We start from the raw sequence: 23801 nt of genomic DNA on the forward strand, positions 1-23801 counted from the left end.
TCAGCATGTCAGGATTCACTTTATCACCTCTAATCCAGTTCCCCAAAGTGTTCTTTTTCTGAAATTCCTAGGCTGGCTAATAGTAATGGCACCACCAATATACAGGACCTAGAACATAAAAATAATTATCTGAAAGCCTTACCTTACTTCATCTCCCACTTCTAGTTAGGCACCAAGTTCTAGGAATTTTACCAAAACTTTTCCTGAACTCTCTCTTCCCTCATAGTGACCGAGTTCAGACTCACTTCAGTCTTCACATGAGTTATCAAAACCACCTCATCTCAACTCTTGGCTCTCCTTTCTCTATTTCTATCCAGCCTAGTAGCAAACATAGGTTATTTCACAAGAATCTCTTTCTTTATGGAGTACATCTGATCCAGACATATATAAGAGGCCCAGGACTGGCCAGAGTACCACCTACCTACTCCTAGCCCTATGTCTAGTTCCAGTAAGAACACACACTCACAGCCTTCCTCAGGGTCTTCCTCAGGACTTGCTTTCCTACCTAGGCTATGGGAAAGATAATCTCTTTTCTTTTGGGATTATAAGTAAGAACAATGTAAGCTAAACTGCCTCCTGTAAGAGGAAAAACGGCAAAGTTTAAAAAGGTGAGGGGGATGATGGAGAATCCACTATCACCAAGTTCTGGATCTAGCTTTGCCTGACCACTCCTATCACCTGACCAATAAATTTCCTTTTGTGTTTAAGCTACTTTGAGTTGTGATATCTGTCATTTGTAACCAAGAGTCCTGATTAACAATTCTCTATACCACCAATTACTTTTATATATCATACATAAAATGCTATTTGCTAGCTTTTACTTAGTCAACTAAATTTTATTAAAGTACACTTTATTGAAGACATCTACCACTGCCTTGTCTTCAGCAACAACAGTAGATGAGTTAAATCAGTGGCAGGATCATGAGTAATTTGTTCGTTTCTTCAGAGGTCTACACATTTGTGTTTGTTTTTTAGCAACACCACTCCTTAATCATAATTTGCTAAGCTTAATCACTACTTTACAGTTAAGAAAAATAAGTCCTGGAGAGGTTATATGACAAAAGTTCACATTCCAATACGTACTAAGAGTTAGGACCAAAACTTGAACACTCAGAGATGAAAACTCCCTGTTACGAGGCAAACCTGTCATTTAATCCACAGCTCAAGAGAACCTAGAATAGTTGGGTATTTAACAGAACAAGGCTGTTGAAAATTTAAACTTGCTAGGTTACAACAGCCTCTAAATTCATACCTCAAAAACCATCAGATAGCTAGTGAAGAGCAGACTACAAGAAGGTGTAATTTTAAATGTTTGTTTGTATAACTTTATTTTTCTATAAATAATCCTTCAAAGAACAGAAAAGGAAATGACACTAAATTGCAGAAAGATGGCCTCAGAGAAAGTGTTAGGAGAAACTGATGTTCCAGACTCCATACTTGATTTGCCCTTTAAAATATAAGTGCATGATTTATTATATCAGATTATTATTTCCTTGAATGGGGATCTCCACAACCTTTTGAAATCCCAAATGAACTTTACAGACTAAGGTATTTAATTCATTCAAGCATCGCCCTAGCTGGTTTGGCTCAGTGGATAGAGCATCAGCCTGTGGACTGAAGGGTCCCAGGTTCGATTCCAGTCAAGGGCACATGCCTGGGTTGTGGGCTCGGTCCCCAGTGGGGGGCATGAAGGAGGCAGCTGGTCAATGACTCTCTCTCATCATTGATGTTTCTATCTCTCCCTCTTCCTTCCTCTCTAAAATCAATAAAATATATATACATATTATAAAAAAAATAATTCATTCAAGCATAATTACCAAAGGACTTGTATGCATGCATATTAGCATAACCAATGGACATAGACACTGGGGTGGTGGGCACTTGCCCTCGCGGGTGGGAATGGCTGGGGGGGGGGGGGTGTCAATCAGGGAAAAAGGAGACATGTAAAACTTTAGACAATAAAAATAAATTAATTTGAAAAAAAAAAAAGTCATTTGGTGCCCAGCTGGCATGGCTCATGACCTATGAACCAGAGGTCACGGTTTGATTCCAGGTCAAGGCACATTTCGAGGTTGCAGGCTCAATCCCCAGTAGGGGTTGTGCAGGAGGCAGCCAATCAATGACGCTCTCTCATCATTGATATGTCTATCTTTCTCTCCCTCTTCCTCTCTGAAATCAATAAAATATATATATATATATATATATATATATATATATATATATATATATATATATATATATATATTTTAAAGTCACTTGTTAACTAGCCAAAAAAGAATTTGAATATTATCTGTGAAATAAAAGGCTTCAATGAGAGGAGTTTCTCCTACTGGCTAGGAGAAAGAGAGAATGTTCATCAAGGACAACTTTAAAAACCTGAGCTATCTGTATTTTTTTCTAACACTACTAATTAAGAAGTTGTGTTTTATTTAGATGTCGTTTAAATTATAGTACCACCTAAATCAAGCATATCAAACTCAAAGGCTAACACAGGCCAAATAAACGAGGCATGCGGCCTGTGGGTTGCGAGTATGACATGCTTGACCTAAATAACCAAAACATCTAAACTGTTTCTAGGGTGGTAGATTAAAGATTGTATTAGGAAATATAGTCAGGTATATAGCTCTTAACCATTTCATATACAAGGATTTATCTTTTTAAAAATAATTATTGCATATTATATCTAAATGATAGTTATGCTTCACTAGTTTTAATTTGCCCATCTATATACCACTATGTTAATTTCACTATTCTAAGTGATGGATTTTAAAATGATTCCTTATGTGAATTTATTTATTTTTAATATTTTTTTTATTGATTTCTTACAGAGAGGAAAGGGAGAGGATAGTTAGAAACATCGATGAGAAACATCGATCAGCTGCCTCCTGCACACCTCCCACTGGGGATGTGCCTGCAACCCAGGTACATGCCCTTGACCGGAATCGAACCCGGGACCCTTCAGTCCGCAGGCCGATGCTCTATCCACTGAGCCAAACCGATCAGGGCCCTTATGTGAATTTAGAAAATTTGCAGAAACCAATGCAAATACACCATCCAGTGGTAAAAGATGAAAATTACAACTTAGAAAGCAATCACAGCAAAAGTAATTGAATTTGTGCCTCTACCTGGTCTCCAACACACATTTCCAGGAAAGAAAAAAAAATGGGCAAAATATGATGTTGACTATGTCTGCTATTTGTTACCATTTTCCCAATCAAATGTTATTCTTATTATCTTAAGTTCAACTTTTCTTTTTCTGACTTGCCCACCCATTACCCAAATGCTTAATTGATTTAGGATAATAATATTTCAATATTCATCCAAAGCCTTAATTGAGCCAGGTTAGGAAAACAGTTTATAAAGAAGAGAAAAAAGGTGTGGGGGTGAATGTCCAATGGAATTCTAGTTGGTGAAAGCCATTCAAGGTAACAACAAATGAGTGGCATCATATGAGTTGTTGTTCTTTTTAAATTTGGTAGACAACCCTGAAAGGCCAGGTAAAGATTCACAGTTGGCTAATTCATACACAATTAAGAATTTCTAGAAACTATTAATCTTTAATGACAGAAATTATACCTGTTTCAAGAAAACCTAGTAAATAATGTTTTCCCCAATAATCAGCTCCCCTCCTCCCAAAATAAAGATGGATAAAATCTTTCAGCTTTCAACACAACAGCTTTCTTATCATGTCCTTCTTTTAAAAAGTTTAATTTAATTAAAAACAAATTATAACCAAAAAAAAAAAAAAACAACGAAAACCCCAATAAGTGATTTTTTGTTTTGAAATATCTTTGCATGAAGCCTAGTTAATATCAAATGGCATTACCATTTGGATAAAAAAATATTTAACAAAAAGTACAGTAGGTTGCCAGCTGGGTTATAGTTTCTTCCTTTCTACAGAAACTTTCTATATGTATGCTATAGATTTTAAATTAGATTTTAAGCACCCTCCACTGAAAATCTATCTTATTAAGTTTTCCAGAAATACATGGCCTACCACACTTACTAGGGGTACCGGTTAATAATGCGGATTTTTTTCAATAGATGGAGTTACACATATGTTGATATATATGCGATTTGATATGTATGCTATTTTGTTGTATTGACAACAAGCTTCAAAACTTCATATGTCAAATTTGCTGAAGGTGTTAACATCATAGATATTTTTACACTTAAAAATGTCGAATTTTGTGCCAAAAAAAGAGCATTTGCGGGAAGTTTTAATTCATTACTTTATTTTGAAGAAAAGTGCTGCTGAATACTTTGGGAAGCTTATGGTGAACATGCTCCATTTCAAGATACTTGTGAACGCTGGTTTAAACCCTTTAAAAGTGATGATTTCGATGTGAAAGACAAGAACGTCCAGGTCAACCAAAAAAGTTTGAAGACCAACAATTACAAGCATTTTTTAAAAATATATATATTATTATTCATTTTTTACAGAGAGGAAGGAAGAGGGATAGATAGTCAGAAACATCGATGAGAGAGAAACATCGATCAGCTGCCTCTTGCACACCTCCTACTGGGGATGTGTCCGCAACCAAGTTACATGCCCTTGACCGGAATCGAACCTGGGACCTTTCAGTCCGCAGGCTGATGCTCTATCCACTGAGCCAAACCGGTTTTGGCAATTACAAGCATTTTGGATGAAGATGTGTGTCAAACTCAAAAACAACTTGCAGAAAGATTAAATGTTGCTCAGCAAAAAAAAAAAAAAAAAACAATTTCCAATCATTTACAAGCAATGGGAAAGACTTTAAAGGAGGAAAATGGGTGCCACATCAACTGAACGAAAGACAAATAGAAAACCAAAAAGTCATCAGTAAAATGTTTGTTTGTTTTCTGTTTTTGTTTTATTAAGGTATTATATGTGTACATATCTTACCATTGCCCCCCACCCCACTCCCATACATGCCCTCACCCCGCAATGTTTTGCATCCGTTGGTTATTCTTATATGAATGCATGCAAGTTCATCAGTAAAATGTTGCTTCAACAGCACGAAAGAAAGTCTTTTTTTGCATTGAATTGTGACTGGCGATGAAAAGTGGATTTATTTTGAGGATCCCAAATGCACAAAATCATGGGTTGGTCCAGGTCAACCATCACATCGACTGCAAGGCCAAATCGGTTTGGAAAGAAGACAATGCTCTGCGTTTGGTGGGATCAGGAAGGTGTGGTGTATTATGAGCTTCTAAAACCAGGTGAAACCATTAATACTGATCGCTACCAACAACAAATAATCAATCTGAACCACACTTTGATCATGAAACTACCAGAATGTTCCAGAAGACACAGCGAAGTAATTTTGCTTCAGGATGATGTACCATCACACACTTCAAAACAAGTTAAAGACACATTAAAAGATCTTGCCTGGGAAGTATTAATCCACCCGCTGTATTCACAAGACCTTGCTCCTTCAGATTACCACTTGTTCCGATCGATGGCACACGCACTTTCTGAGCAGCATTTCAAAACATATGAAGAAGTGGAAAATTGGGTCTCTGAATGGTTTGCCTCAAAACAAGAAAAGTTTTATTGGGACGGTATCCACAAATTACCTGAAAGATGGGGAAATGTGTAGCTAGTGATGGACATTACTTTGAATAAAGCACTTTTGATGTTTCTCTTGAAATTACTGTGTTTTCTTTGATTACAAAATCCGCATTATTAACCGGTACACCTGGTATAAACAAGTCTACAACAAAGGATTTTAGCTTATACTAAATATTTTTCACATACACATATGTATAAAAGCAAAGTTTAAGTTATGAGGAGGCATAAATAGCAACAAACTAATAAATCACAAGAGCTGCCTATATTACTGCAGAGAGACCACTGGAAAATAACCTACCATAATAGGAATCCCCATACTATTTTCCTCTGGTGGAAGCAGTAGTTGTATTGTTTCAATTCCACTCTCAGGCCTGTAGCAGAAAACAGATATCAAAAGCAAGAATATGCTGACACTAGAAACGAAGGGCTATGTTATAAAAATAACTAGTACCTCTAAACATTGAATTATTGGATAATATTAAAAATCTTACTAATTCTGAACTTGGTCTTACCCTTCTATCAAGAAAAAATATTATTAATCTGTATAATAAGACATAGTTTTTTAAAAAAGTTTTCTTTATGTATGAACCAATCCTTACTGTATTCTCAGAAGAGACTCAAAAGTGGGGTTTGAGTCCTAGAATTGCTAACAACACAATATTTTCATATTTTTAAAAAGAACTATTCAAATATATTCACTATAATAATCAAATAATTCCATGGGGGTGTCTTAACCTAAGAAACTATCGACAAAGTATAAAATATTCAATCTATATAATTTCTGAGTATTTAAAACATGTTCATTTTAGTAATATATAAAGAAATCACAATATCTCCCAAAGAGAGATATTGTACTTAAAAAAAAAAAAGTGATAATTACTGTTTAGTAACTTGTTCTCCCCATCTTCCTCCACCTGACAATGTGGACTTTCCCAAAACACTTTCAACGATTATATATACACTATATTTAAAAGTATTATGTTACTGTATTTAACCAATTTCCTAAGATTAAACATTTGGGTTGCTCCTATTTTTTTCTTATATAATAATTTTTCCAGAATCTTATCCCAACAGTTATTTTTAGTAAAATGGATTGCCTTCAAGTAAATAAAATTAGGCCTAAAATATTTTGGAACCCTAATTCTCAGGTGCAATGGCCTATAAAGAACAAATGTCAGAATTAAATTCCCTGTATAGAGCATGCCATCAACCTTAGTCTGCAAGAATCACCAGTTTTTACTATCTTTGTCAATGTGATTATTGCTGTGTTCTAATATGCCTTTCCAGTATGTTAGAAGATAGAAACCATCCTGTCCACTCTGGTGGGTAGCTACGATTCTAAACATATTAAATTTGTTCTTCTCCTCTTGTCAAAACTCTGTATGAACAAATTAACCTCATAAAAAATATTAATGGGCCATTACTTTTATTACTACCATATATTAATGTAACAGACAGTAATTTTATTAATTTGCCATTTGGTGGCAGCAAATACAAAAGGAAGTAAATTTGCCAAGCACTTCTATTTGTTATATTATTACCAATATAAAGTTAGTCTTCCCTGAGTCATGTATTTTAAATAAGAGTTTCAAATGAAAAATGAAGCTTTATAGGTTTTAATAGTTAATAGTTAAATCTTACGTTAATAGTCAAACTCATAACAATATCATGAGCAAATTCTAATTAACTGATTGAAAATAATAGCCTTGTGTTACTATAGCATTCACAATTTAATTATCTGAAAAACTGTGATCTTGATGTTTATAAAAAAAGTAATTGCAAAAGTTTCATTTGTACTGATGCACACACACATAGAGGGGTGGGCAAAAGTAGGTTAATAATAAAAATACAATAATAATAAAACAAGAATAAACTGTTTCATAACTGTAAACCTAATTTTGCCCACCCGTGTGTGTGTGTGTGTGTGTGTGTGTGTGTGTGTGTGTGTGTGTGTGTGTATGTGTATCATGTAAAAATTACATTTTCTTACTCTAACCAACTCCAGCTGGCCTGGCTTCCTACCCCCATGAATAACTTATTCAATAATCATTTGCTAATAACTACTTATGGGCTAAGTACAGCAATAAAGAGGAATAATTTCTAGCTTCATGAGGCTCACACAAAATCTCTCATATATCCCTTTTCCCAGATTTGTAATATGGGGTAGTAAAAGACCAGCTTGAAAACCTAAATATTACATAAATATATATATAATACAAAAAAAGTATAGTTTCCCTCTACATATAATTTACAATAAAAAATAACCACACAAAAATATTAGAAGAAAATACAAGACTTTTATTTTTTGAATGATTGCCTTAATGTCTTCTTTCTCTTCTTTTGAAATATCAAGTTATTTCAAAAGGAAAAATATTTGGTGCCTTTAATTTACTACTCTTTTTATTAAACCCCCCCAAAGTATTAAGCGACTAAAATAATTGAATTACATCAAACTGAAAAGTGTACTTAGAGTATCTTTTCACAGAATTATCACACAACAAAGTATGTCAAACGTCTCAGTAACTTATTTATAGAAATCATTGCCAAAGTGTGTTATAGTCCAAGATGTTAAAAAAAAAAAAAAAAAAAAAAAAAGCAGGGGCTAGAATTAGGAGTGAATTAAAACTGAAACTAAATTTGTGCATACACTGACAGATTAACCATACTGTTAAGCACATTTGAATACTGTAAAGACCCAGTCTTCCACAGTGAGAAGGGGATGTATCCCATTTACATCAGTATATCCAGCTCTATGGCTCTGCTTATTAATTATTAGCACACAACAGCGATGAACAATGTCATGCAAGAACATTTCTCATACTGATGATAGGATCTTATTAGAAGAGAATTTGCATTTTCTTTTTTTTTTTAAGAGAGGAAGGAAGGGAGTGGAGGAGAGAAAAAGAGAGAGGGAGGGAGGGAGAGAGAGGAAAGGAGGGAGGAAGGGAGAGAGAAACATTGATGTGAGAAAGATACAATGAGAGAGGGAAAGAAAGAAACATTGATGTGAGAGAGATACATTGATCAGTTGCCTCCCGTAGGCACCTCATCCAAGGATCAAACCTACAACTTGGGCATGTGTCCTGACCGGGAATCCAACCCATGACCTTCCAGTACAAGGGACGATGCTCTAACCAACTGAACCACACCGGCAGGGCTTCATTTTCTTGTTTTTCTGTTTATGTCAAGAAGATACTAGATTTCACAGGTTAAAAATTAACATCAGCAACTTCACATGGTCCAACCTAATACCAGTTATTCACAACGTAAGTTCCTTAAGGGCAGGTACCATTTCTTATTCCCCTCAAAATACCCATCTTCTAGTAAGGGAGAAAGATAAATAAAATGTAAACCGCCAAGCAGTGCAATAAATGCTTTGATAGGGGGGAGAGAGAGAGAGAGAGAGAGAGAGAGAGAGAGAGAGAGAGAGAGAGAGAGAGAGAGAGAGAGAGAGAGACCCACATATAGTGCATTAGAAATCATAAGGTATACTAGTCAATGATGAATGATATCAGGAAAACTGGAAGCTACCTGGAAAATAAAGTTAAATAGAATTCCTTTGCTCAGTAATCACTATACTGAGATGTATGAGTTTAAAGAAACATAAAAGTACTAGGAAACTAATGACTGATTTCTCCCTAAGATGAGAAACAAGGTAGGAATGGTCTACTCTCACTCCTCTCCTATTCAGTATCATATTGAAAGTCCTATAGGGCTATAAGAAATAACAATTTGGAAAAAATAAATAAAACTGACTCTGTTAGCAGACATCAATGTCTATGTATGAAATCCCATGGAATCTCCAAAAAAGTTGCCAGAACTAATAAGTAAATTTAACAAACTCATAATATATTTCAACATACTACCAAGGAATGGAAGTAAAAAAGTTAGAAGGAGTAGCATTTATAATAGCACCCTCAAAATGGTACAGCCCCTTTAAAAAACAATTTACAGTTGCTTATAGTTATTCATACAGTTTATATATAACCAAATAATCCTACACCTAGAATATTAACCCAATAAAATAAAAACTCAAACTCAGCAAAAATTTGTATATGAACATTTACTAGTATACTGGCTTTATTTGTAATCTCCGAAACCTGGATACAACCCAAATATCCCTCAACTAGAGAAAGGAAAAATGTACTGTGATAATAAATCCATATAACAGAATACTACTCAGTTAATAGAAAAGAAACCAAAATCTGAACACACCAACAACATGGACGAATCTTAAATACATTATATGCTAAGTGAAAAGCTACATACTGAACAATTCTATTTCTTCTGCAAAAGGCAAAAAACCTTAAGGACAGCAAAGAAATAAGCAGTTGGTAGGAGCTGCCCATCCGGGAAGGGGATAAATATAAAGGGCACAGCAGATCTTAGGGTAATGGAAGTGTTCTGTATTTTGATTGTGGTGGTCATTGCATGACTACATGCATTTGTAAAAGCTCACAAAACTGTACACTAAGAAGAGTAAATTTTACTATTATCTAAATTACACCTTGCCTGACTGGTGTGGCTCAGTAGTTGAGTGTTGACCTATGAATCAGGAGGTCAGTGCACATGCCTGGGTCGTGAGCTCAATCTCCAGTGTGGGGCATGCAGGAGGAAGCTGATCAATGATTCTCTCTCATCATTGATGTTTCTGTCTCTCTCTCCCTCTCCCTTCCTTTCTGAAATCAATAAAAATATATTTTTAAAAAAACACAAAATAAAACCAAATAAATAAATAATGCCTTAATACAAAGAGAAAAATTATAAACGTATTTGAAGAAGCCACACACGTTTTTAAAACATAATCTCATAATATGGAAGACAAAAATTGAAAAGACATAAAAATTTTTCATAAATTTAAAAATATTAAATTTCTTACAGTGAAGAAATAAAACCACAAAATGAAACAAATGACAAACATAAGAAAAGGGAAAAACCCAATCCATTAGCAAAGTAGGCAAAAAAAATAGAAACAAATAATTCATAAAAAAGAAAACACAAATGTCTCTTAAATACATTTCCAGGATATATTTTTAAGTGTTAAAAGCAAGTTATATAATGGTCTATATTGTATGCTACCTTTTGTGTAAGCAAGTAAGAGAAAGACATTTGTATTTGCTTTTATTTGCATACAAGAGGCCCGGTGCACGAAATTCGTGCACGGGGAGGGGGGTGACCCTCAGCCCCGTCTGCACCCTCTCCAATCTGGGACCCTTCGAGGGATGTCCGACTGCCCGTTTAGGCCCGATCCTGGTGGGCAGTCGGACATCCCTCTGATAATCCAGGACTGATGGCTCCAAACTGCTCGCCTGCCTGCCTTCCTGATTGCCCCTAACTGCTTCTGCCTGCCAGCCTGATCACCCCCTAACCACTCCCCTGCCAGCCTGATTGATGCCTAACTGCTCCCCTGCCAGCCTGTTTTCCCCTAAATGCCCTCCCCTGCAGGCCTGGTCACCCCTAACTGCCCTTCCCTGCAGGCCTGGTCGCCCCAACTTCCCTCCTCTGCCCCCTTGGTCACTCTTAACTTCCCTCCCCTGCTGGCCTGATCACCCACAACTGCCCTCCCTTGGAGACCTGGTCCCTCCCAACTGCCCTCCCCTGCTGGCCATCTTATGGCAGCCATCTTGTGTCTACATGGGGGCAGCCATCTTGTGCGTTGGAGTGATGGTCAATCTGCATATTACTCTTTTATTAGATAGGATAGAGGCCTGGTGCACAGATTGGGGCCAGCTGGTTTGCCCTGAAGGATGTCCCAGATCAGGGTGGGGGTTTCCTTGGGGCGTGGGGTGGCCTGGGCGAGGGGCCTGTGGTGGTTTGCAGGCCGGCCACGCCCCTGGCAACCCAAGCAAAGGCCCTGGGATCTGGGGTTTATTTATCTTCTACAATTGAAACTTTGTAGCCTGGAGCAGAGCCAAGCCTTCTGCTTGCTCCATGGCAGCAGCCATTTTTGGGGGGATTTATGTATCTTCTATAATTGAAAGTTTGTAGCCTTAAGCGGAGGCCTGGGCCGGCCAGGGTGTGCAGAAAGCTTGGCTTCCTCCATCGCCACGGGCAACCCTAGCCTCCTGCTCTTTCCAGCTCCGTGGCTGCCGCCATTTCTGTTTGGGTTTATGTATCTTCTATCATTGAAACTTTGTAGCCTTGAGTGGAGGCCTAGGCCGGCAAGGGAAGGCGGAAAGCTTGGCTGCCTCCATTGCCGGGGAACCCCATGCCTCCCTCCTGCTCTCTGTGGCGGTAGCCATCTTGGTTGGGTTTATTTGCATATTTGCTCCTGATTGGCTGGTGGGCGTGGCTGGTGGGTGTAGCAGAGTGATGGTTAATTTGCATATTACTCTTTTATTACATAGGATAGAAACACTAAGGATACAAGGGAAACAAGGGTACTAATCTGGAGTGGGTTGCATAAATTTTACTCCTGTGACACAAAGTGGGAGAAAGACTTCTCAGTTATAGCTTTATCTGGTTTTGATTATAACTTCATGTGAAGGTGAAAGAAAAAGGGGGAAAGAGGAAAAGGAATTTAACCTGATGTATTTGCACATGATATATGTAGGTGTTGTATGATAAAGAAGTTGTCTGGTCTTTGTCCTGGTACCTGTGAGCTTCTAAACGCTTGGAATTTCCTGAGTGACAGGAGTCTTGGTTATTCATGTTGAGCTCCCAGAACCGTATCTGGGTTTTTACTAATGAGGTGACTCACTGTAGGACCCTAGATTGTCCCAGATTGGAACTGGCCATGCTGGAAAGAACCACCGTGTGATAAGGGGGTTGGGGCTGTGAGCTATGTGATGTTAGCCTGACCACCTAACCTCCTGACGAGGAGGGGAGGGGGCTAAAGATTGAGTTCAATCTTGTGGTCATAATTCAACACGTCTATAAATGCAGTACCTATAAATCAAATCCCCAATAAATAATTTTGACACTGAAGTTTCCAGAGGACATGGAAACTTCAAGTCTGAAACCCTCTCAGACCTCACCTTGAGTCTCTCTCTCCCTTATGGGTGTTGAATTCTCTGTCCTTTTAATAAAACTGTAATCATAAGTATATCACTTTCCTGACTTCCTGGAGTCATTCTAGTAAATGATCAAACCCGAGGGGATAGTGGGAAATCCAAAATTTACAGCCAGTTAGTCAGAAGTGTGGGTGGCCTGGGAACCCTGGAGCTGCAGGTAATATCTAAAGTGAGGAGGCTTGGGGAGGACCAAATCCTTAACCTGTGAAGTCTACAGAACTGCAGTATAGTAGGTGGTAATTCATTGCAGCGTTATTTGTATTTGCAAAAGTACAACTTAGATATCAACAGGAAACTGAGTATATAACAATAAAAGACAAAACAGCCAGTACTCTTTAATACTAATGTACAATGAACTCAAGATACTGGAGGTAGAGAGAGCAAATAAAATGCACAACAGTGGTCTAGTATATTAAAAATCTCTAGGGATAAATAAGAAAATAATGGTTGGCTATAGTTAAGGGAAACCAGATGACTTGGGGGTGATGTGGCTAGAGGTGGAAGGGACAATTTTTACATTATACACTTTTTATTTCTTTTAAATTGTGAACCATGGTTGCCTGTTAAAATTAAATTCAAAAATCTACACAGATGAACCAGATGCATACCAAAGATGAGAATTACTTAGAACAGTGACAAATAAATAAATAAACTGAAGGGTATGTAGATTCACTTTATTTTGCCAGCCTTTTCCCCTCCAACTCAAAGGTTGACAGACCAATTAAATTACAATTTCCTGGAGGTGGGGCCTAGAAATGTGTACTTTTAAATTGTGATCCTAATTCAGAACCAAGATGTAGAATTATTTTTAGGGCAAAGCACTGTGCTAGCCAAACTGAGTTAATACAATAAATATATTCCTTGCCCTAAAAGGCACACAGCAAATAATCAAGATATACTGCTTCATAAATAAAACATTAATTTGGTCACATGGTATTGCAGAGAAAATAATTTAAGAACAATCATCATTTCTGCCAACCCCCAATGAAAACATTAGGTGAAAGGATGAAATATTATGGACCCAGCTGACATTTGTACAGATTAGTATATCACTAAGAATGGAACAGCCCATCACCATGTGCCCACCTGCTGTGAAGCAACATAAATTTGTGTTGTATATGCATAAGTATCAACCTATAATATGCATGACAGAGAATAAGGTAGTAGGTGGCTATATGTATGTACACATCTGCTTATTATATGTAACATATTCTTGCTTTAGAAAAAAAAAGAGTATAATCTAATCCCACTTCTAAATCTACCAATTTACGGAAGGAAATAAGGGGTAGAGGAACATGCTAAAGGTCACCATGAGGATACAATTAGTCAAGCTAGTATGTGGGAAATTCTACAAAACAAATGAATTTCTTTAACAATACATGGGTTTTTTTAAGGGAGGGTGACTTAAGAAACCAATCATATACAATGTTGAAAGTTTGTTTAGAATTATTTTAGCTAACTTTAAAAAGAATCTGACACAAAGAAAATATAACGCATACCAAATATGCTTTAAAACACTCCAAAAACATTGAGGAATGGTAAAAGTGTTGATAATTGTTGTAAATGGATAATCAGTTCACAGGGGTTCATTTATATCTTCTCTGTGTGATAAAGTTTAAGAATTAAACTATATTAAAAATTTTTAACTAAAGAAAATCAATTATATTGTGATATTTAAAAAAAAGAGAGAGAATGCAATATTAGATTGACATCGTCTTGTGATTCTACTCACACATAACACTATTTGAAAAAGAAATTTAAAAAGTTAAAGTGGTTAGGTCCAACTTAGGTCTAAACTTTATCAGAAAACATATACCAGCCAATTTAGGGAACCTAGGAAATGTGGTAGATCTAAAACAGAGTTTCTCAAAGTCAGCACTACTAACATTTTAAGCAAAATAATTATTGTTGTGGAGTCCTGTCTTGTCCATTGTAGGATGCTTAGCAGCATCCCTGGCCTCTACCCATAGATGTCTGTAGCATACCCCCCACCCAAGTGTGACAACCAGAAACATGTTCAGATATTGCCAAATCTAATCCATCCCTGATCTAAACTGATGAGTTCTTAGAATGGTGAGCTTACTATAAAAAGCAAAGGGAACTTAACAGTATATTCTTCAAAATCTGCCAAAAGCAACTTGAATAAAGCAGCATGAAACTAGCCAGAATCAGACAAGATATTTTCTCCACCTTAACATGACTCCTCACAACCACACAAGATGTCAAATATTTGGATAAATATATTTTTTAAAATGTAAATATGTACATTTCCTTACATTTAAATACAACACGCTAAACAAATTAGTCTTTTTTGATGATTTATCTGAAATACCCAGAATAGACAAATCCATATAGGCAGAAAGAAGTTTAGTGGTTGCTAAAAACTGAGGGCAGGGAGAGAGGGTGAGTTAATTGCTTAATGAAAATGGGTTTCTTTTGGAGGTGATAAAAACATTGTGGAACTAGATAGTACTAACAGTTGTAGAACACTGTTAATGTATTTAGTGCCACTGAATTGTACACTTTAAAAAACACTTAATGTAACACTGGAAATGTAATCTACAACTTTGAAAAATAAAATTAGGATTACTTAAATATCTAAAGGGCAGAATATAAATCAACTTTATGAAATGTGAAGCAACCATTAAAAATTATAATTAGGGCCAAAACCGGTTTGGCTCAATGGATAGAGCGTCGGCCTGTGGACTGAAGGGTCCCGGGTTCGATTCCGGTCAAGGGCATGTACCTTGGCTGCGGGCATATCCCCAGTGGAGGGTGTGCAGGAGGCAGCTGATCGATGTTTCTCTCTCATCGATGTTTCTAGCTTTCTATCCCTCTCCCTTCCTCTCTGCAAAAATATCAGTAAAAATATATTTTTTAAAAAAATTATAATTAGGAAGATTATGTAGCAACTAGGTGAAGCATGACCAGAATGAAATTAAGCTATTTGAACCCATATTAGATATGGAAGCTCTATCTTTAATAATGTACCCTTCAGAAACATATTTTTAATGAAATAATAATATAGCTACCTGGTGTGATTAGGAGGGGTCATGTTAAAACAATAGGCATGAGGTTTGAAGTGGCTGCTGCAAAACAGGTAAAGCATCTAGCACAATGTTTTTTTGCTAAATCAGAAGGTTATAAAACTGTATATACCTTCTGTTTAGAAGCATGTGTTATTCATTCCAATAGTTACTGAGTTGCCACTATGTGCAATAAAGTGATAGCATAGCATTATACTAAAGGAACTATAGTTTTAGTAAAGTAGACAAGCACACACTCAATGTGTTTATGGTAAGAGGATATAGTACAACAATAACTAAGGAAGCCCAGGCTTAAAAACAGGCATAAAGGAAATGTTTGTAAATACCTAATTAATGAAACACATTATATAGCCAGAGAAGCTCAATGAACCCAATCAAGTGTAGTAGGGTGAACTGAGTGTGAGAGAGTGTGTATGTGCGTGTGTGTTGTCAGATGTCACTTTTGCCAGGATGATGGTCTTTCAGCAAGGAGTTGGACAAAAAAGGCAAAAAAAATCCTATATAAAAAAGAGAAACATGTAAATTGACCGTACCTCCGCTACGCTCACCAGCTAATCAGGAGTATGCAAATTAACCTGACAAAGATGGTGGGTTAATTTGCATACAGGGGCGCCGGGGGGAGAGCAGAGTGGGAGAGCCGGCGGGGAGTAGAGTGGCTTGGGGAATTTGGCTCCCCAAGCCACCAGATGGAGAGCAGAGAGGGAGAGCTGGAGGTTTGGAGGACTTGGCAGAGCAGGAGGCCGTGGGACAGAGACAGAGCAGGAAGGGAAAACCCAGAGTGTGGGAGCACCAGGAATTCTGGGAGTAGTAGTTCTGGTGGCAGTCCCAGGACAGGAAGCAGAAGCCCAGAGCGTGGGAAGCACCAGGAATGCTGGGAATCGTAGCTCTGGTGGCAGACGGATCTCCTAGACCAGCCATGGGCAAACTACGGCCCGCAGGCCGGATCCGGCTGTTCTATCCGGTTCTCTTGCTCTCCCCTCCGCTCCTTTACTTTGAATTTATATTAGTTCACACAAACACTCCATCCATGCTTTTGTTCCGGCCCTCCGGTCCAGTTTAAGAACCCATTGTGGCCCTCGAGTCAAAAAGTTTGCCCACCCCTGTCCTAGACACTAGAGCAAAGTGAGCCTAGAGCAAGTTACTGTTGCGGTAAAGGATGGAGGAAAAGCAAAGGTGAGAGACATAAGTAAAATCAGAGTGTCTAGGAAAAATTAAAGGGAAGATATCCTAAAACTTCCAGGAAATCTCCACCAATGAAGCAAAGAAAAAAAAAAGCCTCTATTATTCTGTGAGCAACAAACCAAACTGGGTTGGGGTCTCAGACAATTCGCTCATATGATTGCACAGACAGAAAGAAACTCCCGGATTGGAGAGGGCTTCCCGGAGGGCTCCCAGTTAGAGAGGGTGCAGGTCAGGCTGAGGAACCCAGCCCCCCCGTGCACGAATTTTCGTGTACTGGGCCCCTAGTTTGTAATAAAGAGGACAGGATGCAAAGTTGGCAGGGATGCAAAACAATAGAAAAAGATACACTACAGGTGGAAATATAAGTTGACATAGCCTATGTGGAGGGCAACTATCTAGTAAAATCTTTTTCAAAGATTTCCAAAATATATCCATTGGGAGGGATGAAGGGAGAAGTACACAATAATCAAGTAAGCCATCTTGTGTTAATACAGGGAGGAAAATAAGAACAAATTTATACATGCTTGTCTATTGTAAATTGTACATCACCAATATCTGATTCTATAGTCTCTTCTGCATCAGAGGGCAGAAGTCTGGAACTACATTTCCCAGAACCCCTTTTCTCAAATGATTCAAGGGTAGTGCATGCCAACAAAGAACTCATGCAAGATTTAATGAAGAAAGTGAGAACTATTATTGTCTGATAGCAACTGTGAGTAAATATACGGGAAGACAACAGGCATGAGGTTTGAAGTGGCTGCTGCATGACAATCATCTGCTTTTCCAGATTCAATATTGTACTGCAGATCCTCTAACAATGTCATTTCATTCAACATTGTTTTGTTATAATGTTGATGTGATGCCATAGGAACTTAACTGTTTATATCAATTAGTCTATTGATATAATAGTAAAAAATGGTTTCATTGTACGTTATTTTGCTGCAGTTTTAAGAGCCTATCAACAATGTTAAAGGATTTACAATACAATGTCAATTTTCCAAATTAAATCCATAATTTCAATGGAATAACAGTTAAGCTCAACAGTTTCATGTCAATTTGAAATTGTCAAAAAGGTATATAGAATATCAAAAAATAAAAAAAGTAAAGCTGGAAAAATTGAACTTCATACCATATACAAAAATAAAATTCCAGGTAGGTAAAAAAAACTAAGTGGGTAAAGATACTACAAATTTTGAGAAGAAAGAGTATTTTTAGGAACTTGATGGGTTTCTTACACAAGAAAGGAAAGAGAACATAAAAGATTGGTAAGTATGATTATATTACATTTTAAAATTTCTGAACAAGACCAAACAAACAAAATAAAAGTGGGAAAGGAGGGGGAGATAAAGAGGGAGAGATAGAGATAGGACTAGAGAATTCTTCATACAGCTGTGTAAGCCTGATATGCTTGTGAGTCCTTTTCTTTAAGATCTATAGATTGAAATATTTGTGCATATACACTAAACCAGCTATTTCCAACTGGTATGCCACAAGAATTTTTAAAACATGCAATACCTGATTATTTAGTCAGGGGCACTGACCTCTTTTCCCTTAGATTGTCAAATAAAAAAATGACAACAGCCAACACAACAATAACCATCTGGTGTAAATATATCAAAAGCATACCTTTTTTAAAAAACACTTATTTATTTTTTGCTAACCCTTACCCGAGGATATTTTTCCATTGATTTTTACAGAGAGTGGAAGGAAGGAAAGGGGAGAGACAGAGAGATAAACATTGATGTGAGAGAGACACATCAACTGGTTGCTTCCAGCACGCACCCAACCAGGGCTGGGGTCGAGCCTGCAACCAAGGTACATGCCCTTGACTGGAATTGAACCTGGGACCCTTCAGTCCATATGTCAACATTCTATCCACTGAGCCAAAATGGCTAGGGCTACCAAGGGTTAACTAAGACCAGGACTCTAAATCAAAGTAAACTTCATTAAAATTTTTATAGATTAATTTTATATAGATAAGAAAACATCTGTGGAAAATCTCTTTTCCTCTAAATCACTTTCAATAAGGTTCTTCTAGATTTTGCCTAAAATTACTTCCATAGTAACCAATCAACAATTCACTCAAATCCATAGCTTTATTTTCATTGTTTATAGAAACAGAAAACCTATGATTTCCTCATGGTTAGGTAAAGCTATAGTGTGTGTCAATAATTAATATGCTCCTATAATAATATTCCTGTGAAATGGGTATGTGTATCTCTTACATTTATAGTGTTTGCTAAACCTCATTTTATTTCTCTAAGACTCTCATAATGTTTTTTCATAAGAAAATGCCTTTTTCTATGATCATTTGCCTATTGTAACCTATTTTTTTAACCATTTCCTATAATTCTGTTTGACATTCTTCCAGATATAATTCTCCACTCATGCTGTTTTAGCCATATGGAGTCAAAATTTAACCATCATAAATTCTGCTCTACATCTTATACATTTAAAATATACCCGGGTTGAAATAAAAGACAGCACTTTCCATCAAAACCCAAGGAATTTAAATCTTCTAGCCTATGGTAGCCTAACTCAGCAAGAGACAAAAAAACTTAGGTTCAACAATATCTGAGGGACCAATATCAGAAAGCTATTAGTTCAAAATATTTTTGGTCTCAAAATCCCTTCACATTTTAAAATTATTGAGGACCCTAAAGAGTTATGTTTATGGCAGTTATTTATTTTTATGTCTGCTATATTCAAAATTAAAACACAGAAATTATTTAAATACTAGTGGCTGGGTGCACGAAATTCGTGCACATTAAAAGGGAATTAATTAGAGGAAATAATTTAAAATTGCTATTTGCCCTTTCTCTATAATAGAAGTGTCAGAGATGAAAGAAAATTAGTAAAATGTATATGAAAACCTTCCTCCTGTCAGAGTATGGGGCACACCACAGGACCCAGAGTCCCCGCCCACCCACATGCACCTCAAAATCGTGTGATATCCAGACCCGGCTGGCCCCCGCCCCCATTGGGCTAGATCCAGACCTGGCCAGTCCCACCCTTGTCAAGCCCTGCTGGGCAGGGGGCGTAGCCTTAGGTCCCCTGGCCCAGCACCAGGACGGGGGGCATGGCCTGAGGTCCCCCAGCCCAGACCAGGGTGGGGGGCGTGCCTTGAAGTCCTCCATCATGCCCCGCCAGGTGGGGGACACAGCCTGAGGACCCCTGTCAAGCCCAGCCAGGCAGGGGGGTGTAGCCTCAGGTCCCCTGGTCTGGTGCTGGGGCAGGGGGTGTGGTCTGACGTCCCCTGGCCTGGTGCCTGGGTGGGGGGGGTGTGGCCTGAAGTCCCCTGTCAAGCCCCACCTGGTTGGGGGAGCGGCCTGAGGTCCCCTAGCCCAGCACCAGGAGGGGAAGTGTACCTTGAGGTCCCCCATTAAGCCCCGCTGGGTGGGGAGTGCGGCCTCAGGTCCCCTGGCCTGGCACTGGGGCAGGGGGTGCAGCCTGAGTTCCCCTGTCAAGCCCTGCCAGGTGGGGGGCACAGCCTGAGGTCCCCTGTCAAGCCCCACAGGGGCGGGGGAGGGCGTAGCCTCAGGTTCCTGCTGATTGCTCGTTAAGGCACCTTATGGGAACTTGGCCTCAGCTGTGGGTGCAGCCATCTTTGTGACTGAGTGATGGTCAATTAGCATATTCCCTCTTTATTAGATAGGATTTTTAGTCTACTTAATGTTACATATCAGTATAAATAACTATGAAAATAACTTTTTAAAATTTGTGAGAAGACCGACACTGTGTTTTACATTTGTACAAATCTCTTTAATGTCTGGCTAAATAGAAGATAGCTAGAGTAACTTAGCCGCTTCTGCATTCAATATGCTATAAGTTTTCCTCCTTTAAGTATATGAAGAAAAACTGTAACTCATAACTACAGAAAATGAAACCATATTTATAAAAGCCTTTTCACATAATTATGGATATTCTTCTTTGACACTACATCAAAACTTGACAAAGTGGTCTCTCTTAAAGGTTGGTTGCAATGTGAAATGTGAAACTAAATCAATGAGCTTTTCATGCTTTTTCACACTGAAATTCAAGTACTTCTAATGTATCTTTAACCATGTGTGATTTTATAACATAATGAGTCATTTGGAAAATGCTGGTTTACCAAGATATCAAAGTATTGATTGTGGTAGGTAACAATGTTATTTTCTATTCTAGTACGTAGAAAGCATGTGACATAATTATATGCCTAAATTCCTTGTTACCTGTTTGGTGCTGGGCAAAAATGCAGCCCTTACTCTCTAGAAAATTTTAAGTTCAAGACTAAATAGGTAAATCTCCCCCCTCCCAGTTTCAATTCTAACTTCCATCAGTTTAATGAAACACTGTTAAACTCTTGTAAATGGTAAGTTTAATGATTTTTTTTATGAATAATGGGGGGGAAAAGGGTCCTGCACTCCTAAAGGCAACTGTAGGCAATAAATGAGACCAGTGTAGAAACAAGGTCATCCTCTACAGAAGCTGCTCACAGGAAAAAACATGCGTTGACAATCACAAGGATTGTTTACAACAGAATCTGGCAAGATTTGGGAAGGGAACCTTTTTCCTTTCATTTTATACTTATGTGAAAAACTGGTAGCAAAAACCTGGAAAGATAAGTTTTATGCTCTTCAATTTTTCCTGAGAAGCAAACAAAACTACACACAAAAAAAAATTTTTTAAAGTTGTGAGTACCAAATAAAACGATCAAACACTTCTCTGTCATATCAAAACGACTGAAAGGTACTGCATATCTATAACCAGCCTTTAAGAATTAAAAAGTTTTTTAAAAGGTCAGCTGCCAAAAGATGTTTAAGTTTCAATACACATCCCATCCCACATACACAAACAGTAAGCAATCTGTTCATCCTATGACAGTGGTTCTCAAACTACTGTTTCACAAACTTCACAGACAGCTCCATCATTCCCATTCTACAAACTATGTACAACTCTAAATATTTTATGCCTGCAATCGAGTAGCTACTACTTGGATATAAACAGCTTTTAATTGCCCAAAAGAACAAAGAAGTAGGAATTTCAGAGAAAAAGGCAAATTCACCTTCACCTGTCAATTCTAAAACAGCCTTCAGAATCCAGTCTTTCTAAAAAGTCCTTTCCTCGAGGCTCAAACCTGATGACAGAACTCTGCATAAAATGTTCCAATGGTCACTCCCCACAGCTATGAGGTTCAAATCCCATAACATTGAACCCAAGATACTCTAAGAATTGGCCCTTACTTACTTTGCCCCAGCCTCATCTCCTGCCATCCTTCTCCCTTCTCAATCCTCACTCCCGTATAAAATCATAAGAAATATAATCCTAATTGAGAGGATGGGAGGGGTGGGGGTGGGGAGGGTGTCACTAACTCTAACAAGTATGCTTCAGGAGATAGAGATGAAAAGAAATTCTTTAGGATGAAAAAGTGACATCAGAAAATAACTGGAATCTACATAAAAATAAAGAACACTGGTAAAGGTAATTACAGGCAAAGAAAAAATAACATTATCAAAGACAGTATACATATATTTTTTACTTTTTTCTCTTGACTTAAAGGGTAACTAACTGCCTAAAACAATTATAAAGTTGTTAGGCATATATAACATACAAAGATGTTATCCTATCTAATAAAAGAGTAATATGCAAATTAACCATCACTCCGCTATACCCACCGGCCACGCCCCCACCAGCCAGTCAGGAGTGAGTATGCAAATTAAACCAACCAAGATGGCTACAGCCATGGAGAGAGCAGGAGGGAGGCTTGGGTTTCCCCGGCGATGGAGGAAGCCAAGATTTCTGCCTGCCCTTGCCGGCCCACTCCAGGCTACAAAGTTTCAATTATAGAAGGTAAATAAATCCCAACAGAAATGGCGGCAGCCATGGAGCTGGAGAGAGCAGGAGGCTAGGGTTGCCCACGGTGATGGAGGAAGCCAAGCTTCTGCAGCCCTGGCCTGCTTTGGCCTCCTCTTAAGGCTACAAAATTTCAATTGTAGAATATACATAAATCCCAACAGAAATGGCTGCCACCACAGAGGGAGCAGAAGGCTTGGCTCCACTCCAGGCTACAAAGTTTCAATTGTAGACAATAAATAAATCTCAGATCCCAGGGCCTCTGCTTGGGTTGCCGGGGGGCGTGGCTGGCCTGCAAACCACCACAGGCTCCTCACCCAGGCCGCCCCACACCACAAGAGAACCCCCACCCTGATCCAGGACACCCTTCAGGACAAACCAGCTGGCCCCGACCCATGCACCAGGCCTCTATCCTATCTCATAAAAGAGTAATATGCAGATTGACCATCACTCCAACACACAAGATGGCTGCCCCCATGTGGTCAAAGATCCTGCCCCCATGTGGACACAAGATAGCCACCACAAGATGGGCAGCAGGGGAGGGCAGTTGGGAGGAACCAGGCCTGCAAGGGAGGGCAGTTGTGGGCGATCAGGCCAGCAGGGGAGGGCAGTTGGGAGGGACCAGGACTGCAAGGGAGGGCAGTTGGTGGCAATCAAGCCTGCGGGGGAGGGCAGTTAGGGGTGACCAGGCCGGCAGAGGAGGGAAGTTGGGGGGTGACCGGGCCTGCAGGGAAGGGCAGTTGGGGGGGGGGTCTCAGGCCTGCAGGGGAGAGCAGTTTGGGGGTACCAGGCCTGCAGGGAAGGGCAGTTAGGGGTAACCAGGACTGCAGGGGAGGGCAATTAGGGGTGACCAGGCCTGCAGGGGAGGGCAGTTAGGGGTGAACAGCCCTGCAGGGGAGGGCAGTTAGGGGTGACCAGGCCTGCAGGGGAGGGCAGTTAGGGGCAAGCAGGCTGGCAGGGGAGTGGTTAGGGGGTGATCAGGCTGGCAGGCAGAAGCAGTTAGGGGCAATCAGGAAGGCAGGCAAGCAGGCGAGCAGTTGGGAGCCAGCAGTCCTGGATTGTGAGAGGGATGTCTGACTGCCCATTTAGGCCCGATCCGGTGGGGCAGTCTGACATCCCTCATGGGGTCCCAGATTGGAGAGGGTGCAGGCTGGGCTGAGGGACATCCTACCC

The 23801-nt window shown here is 38.9% G+C and overlaps 1 protein-coding gene across 3 annotated transcripts in view; it reads right to left on the bottom strand.

Annotated features, from left to right (window-relative positions):
- Nucleotides 1-23801, bottom strand: part of ANKRD28 (ankyrin repeat domain 28) — a 141849-nt gene that overhangs the window by 98491 nt on the left and 19557 nt on the right. The window contains exon 2 of one of the 3 annotated variants that reach the window (XM_080673700.1): nt 5853-5925. The exons of the other annotated variants lie outside the window; for them this stretch is intronic. Within the exon in view, the coding sequence (XP_080529826.1) occupies nt 5853-5870 (18 nt within the window). The 5' untranslated portion in view covers nt 5871-5925. The remainder of the gene's footprint in view (nt 1-5852; nt 5926-23801) is intronic. 3 annotated transcript variants of the gene reach the window in all.

This window comes from Plecotus auritus, assembly GCF_963455305.1.
Source record: "Plecotus auritus genome assembly, chromosome: 6".
Taxonomy (NCBI): Eukaryota; Metazoa; Chordata; class Mammalia; order Chiroptera; family Vespertilionidae; genus Plecotus; species Plecotus auritus.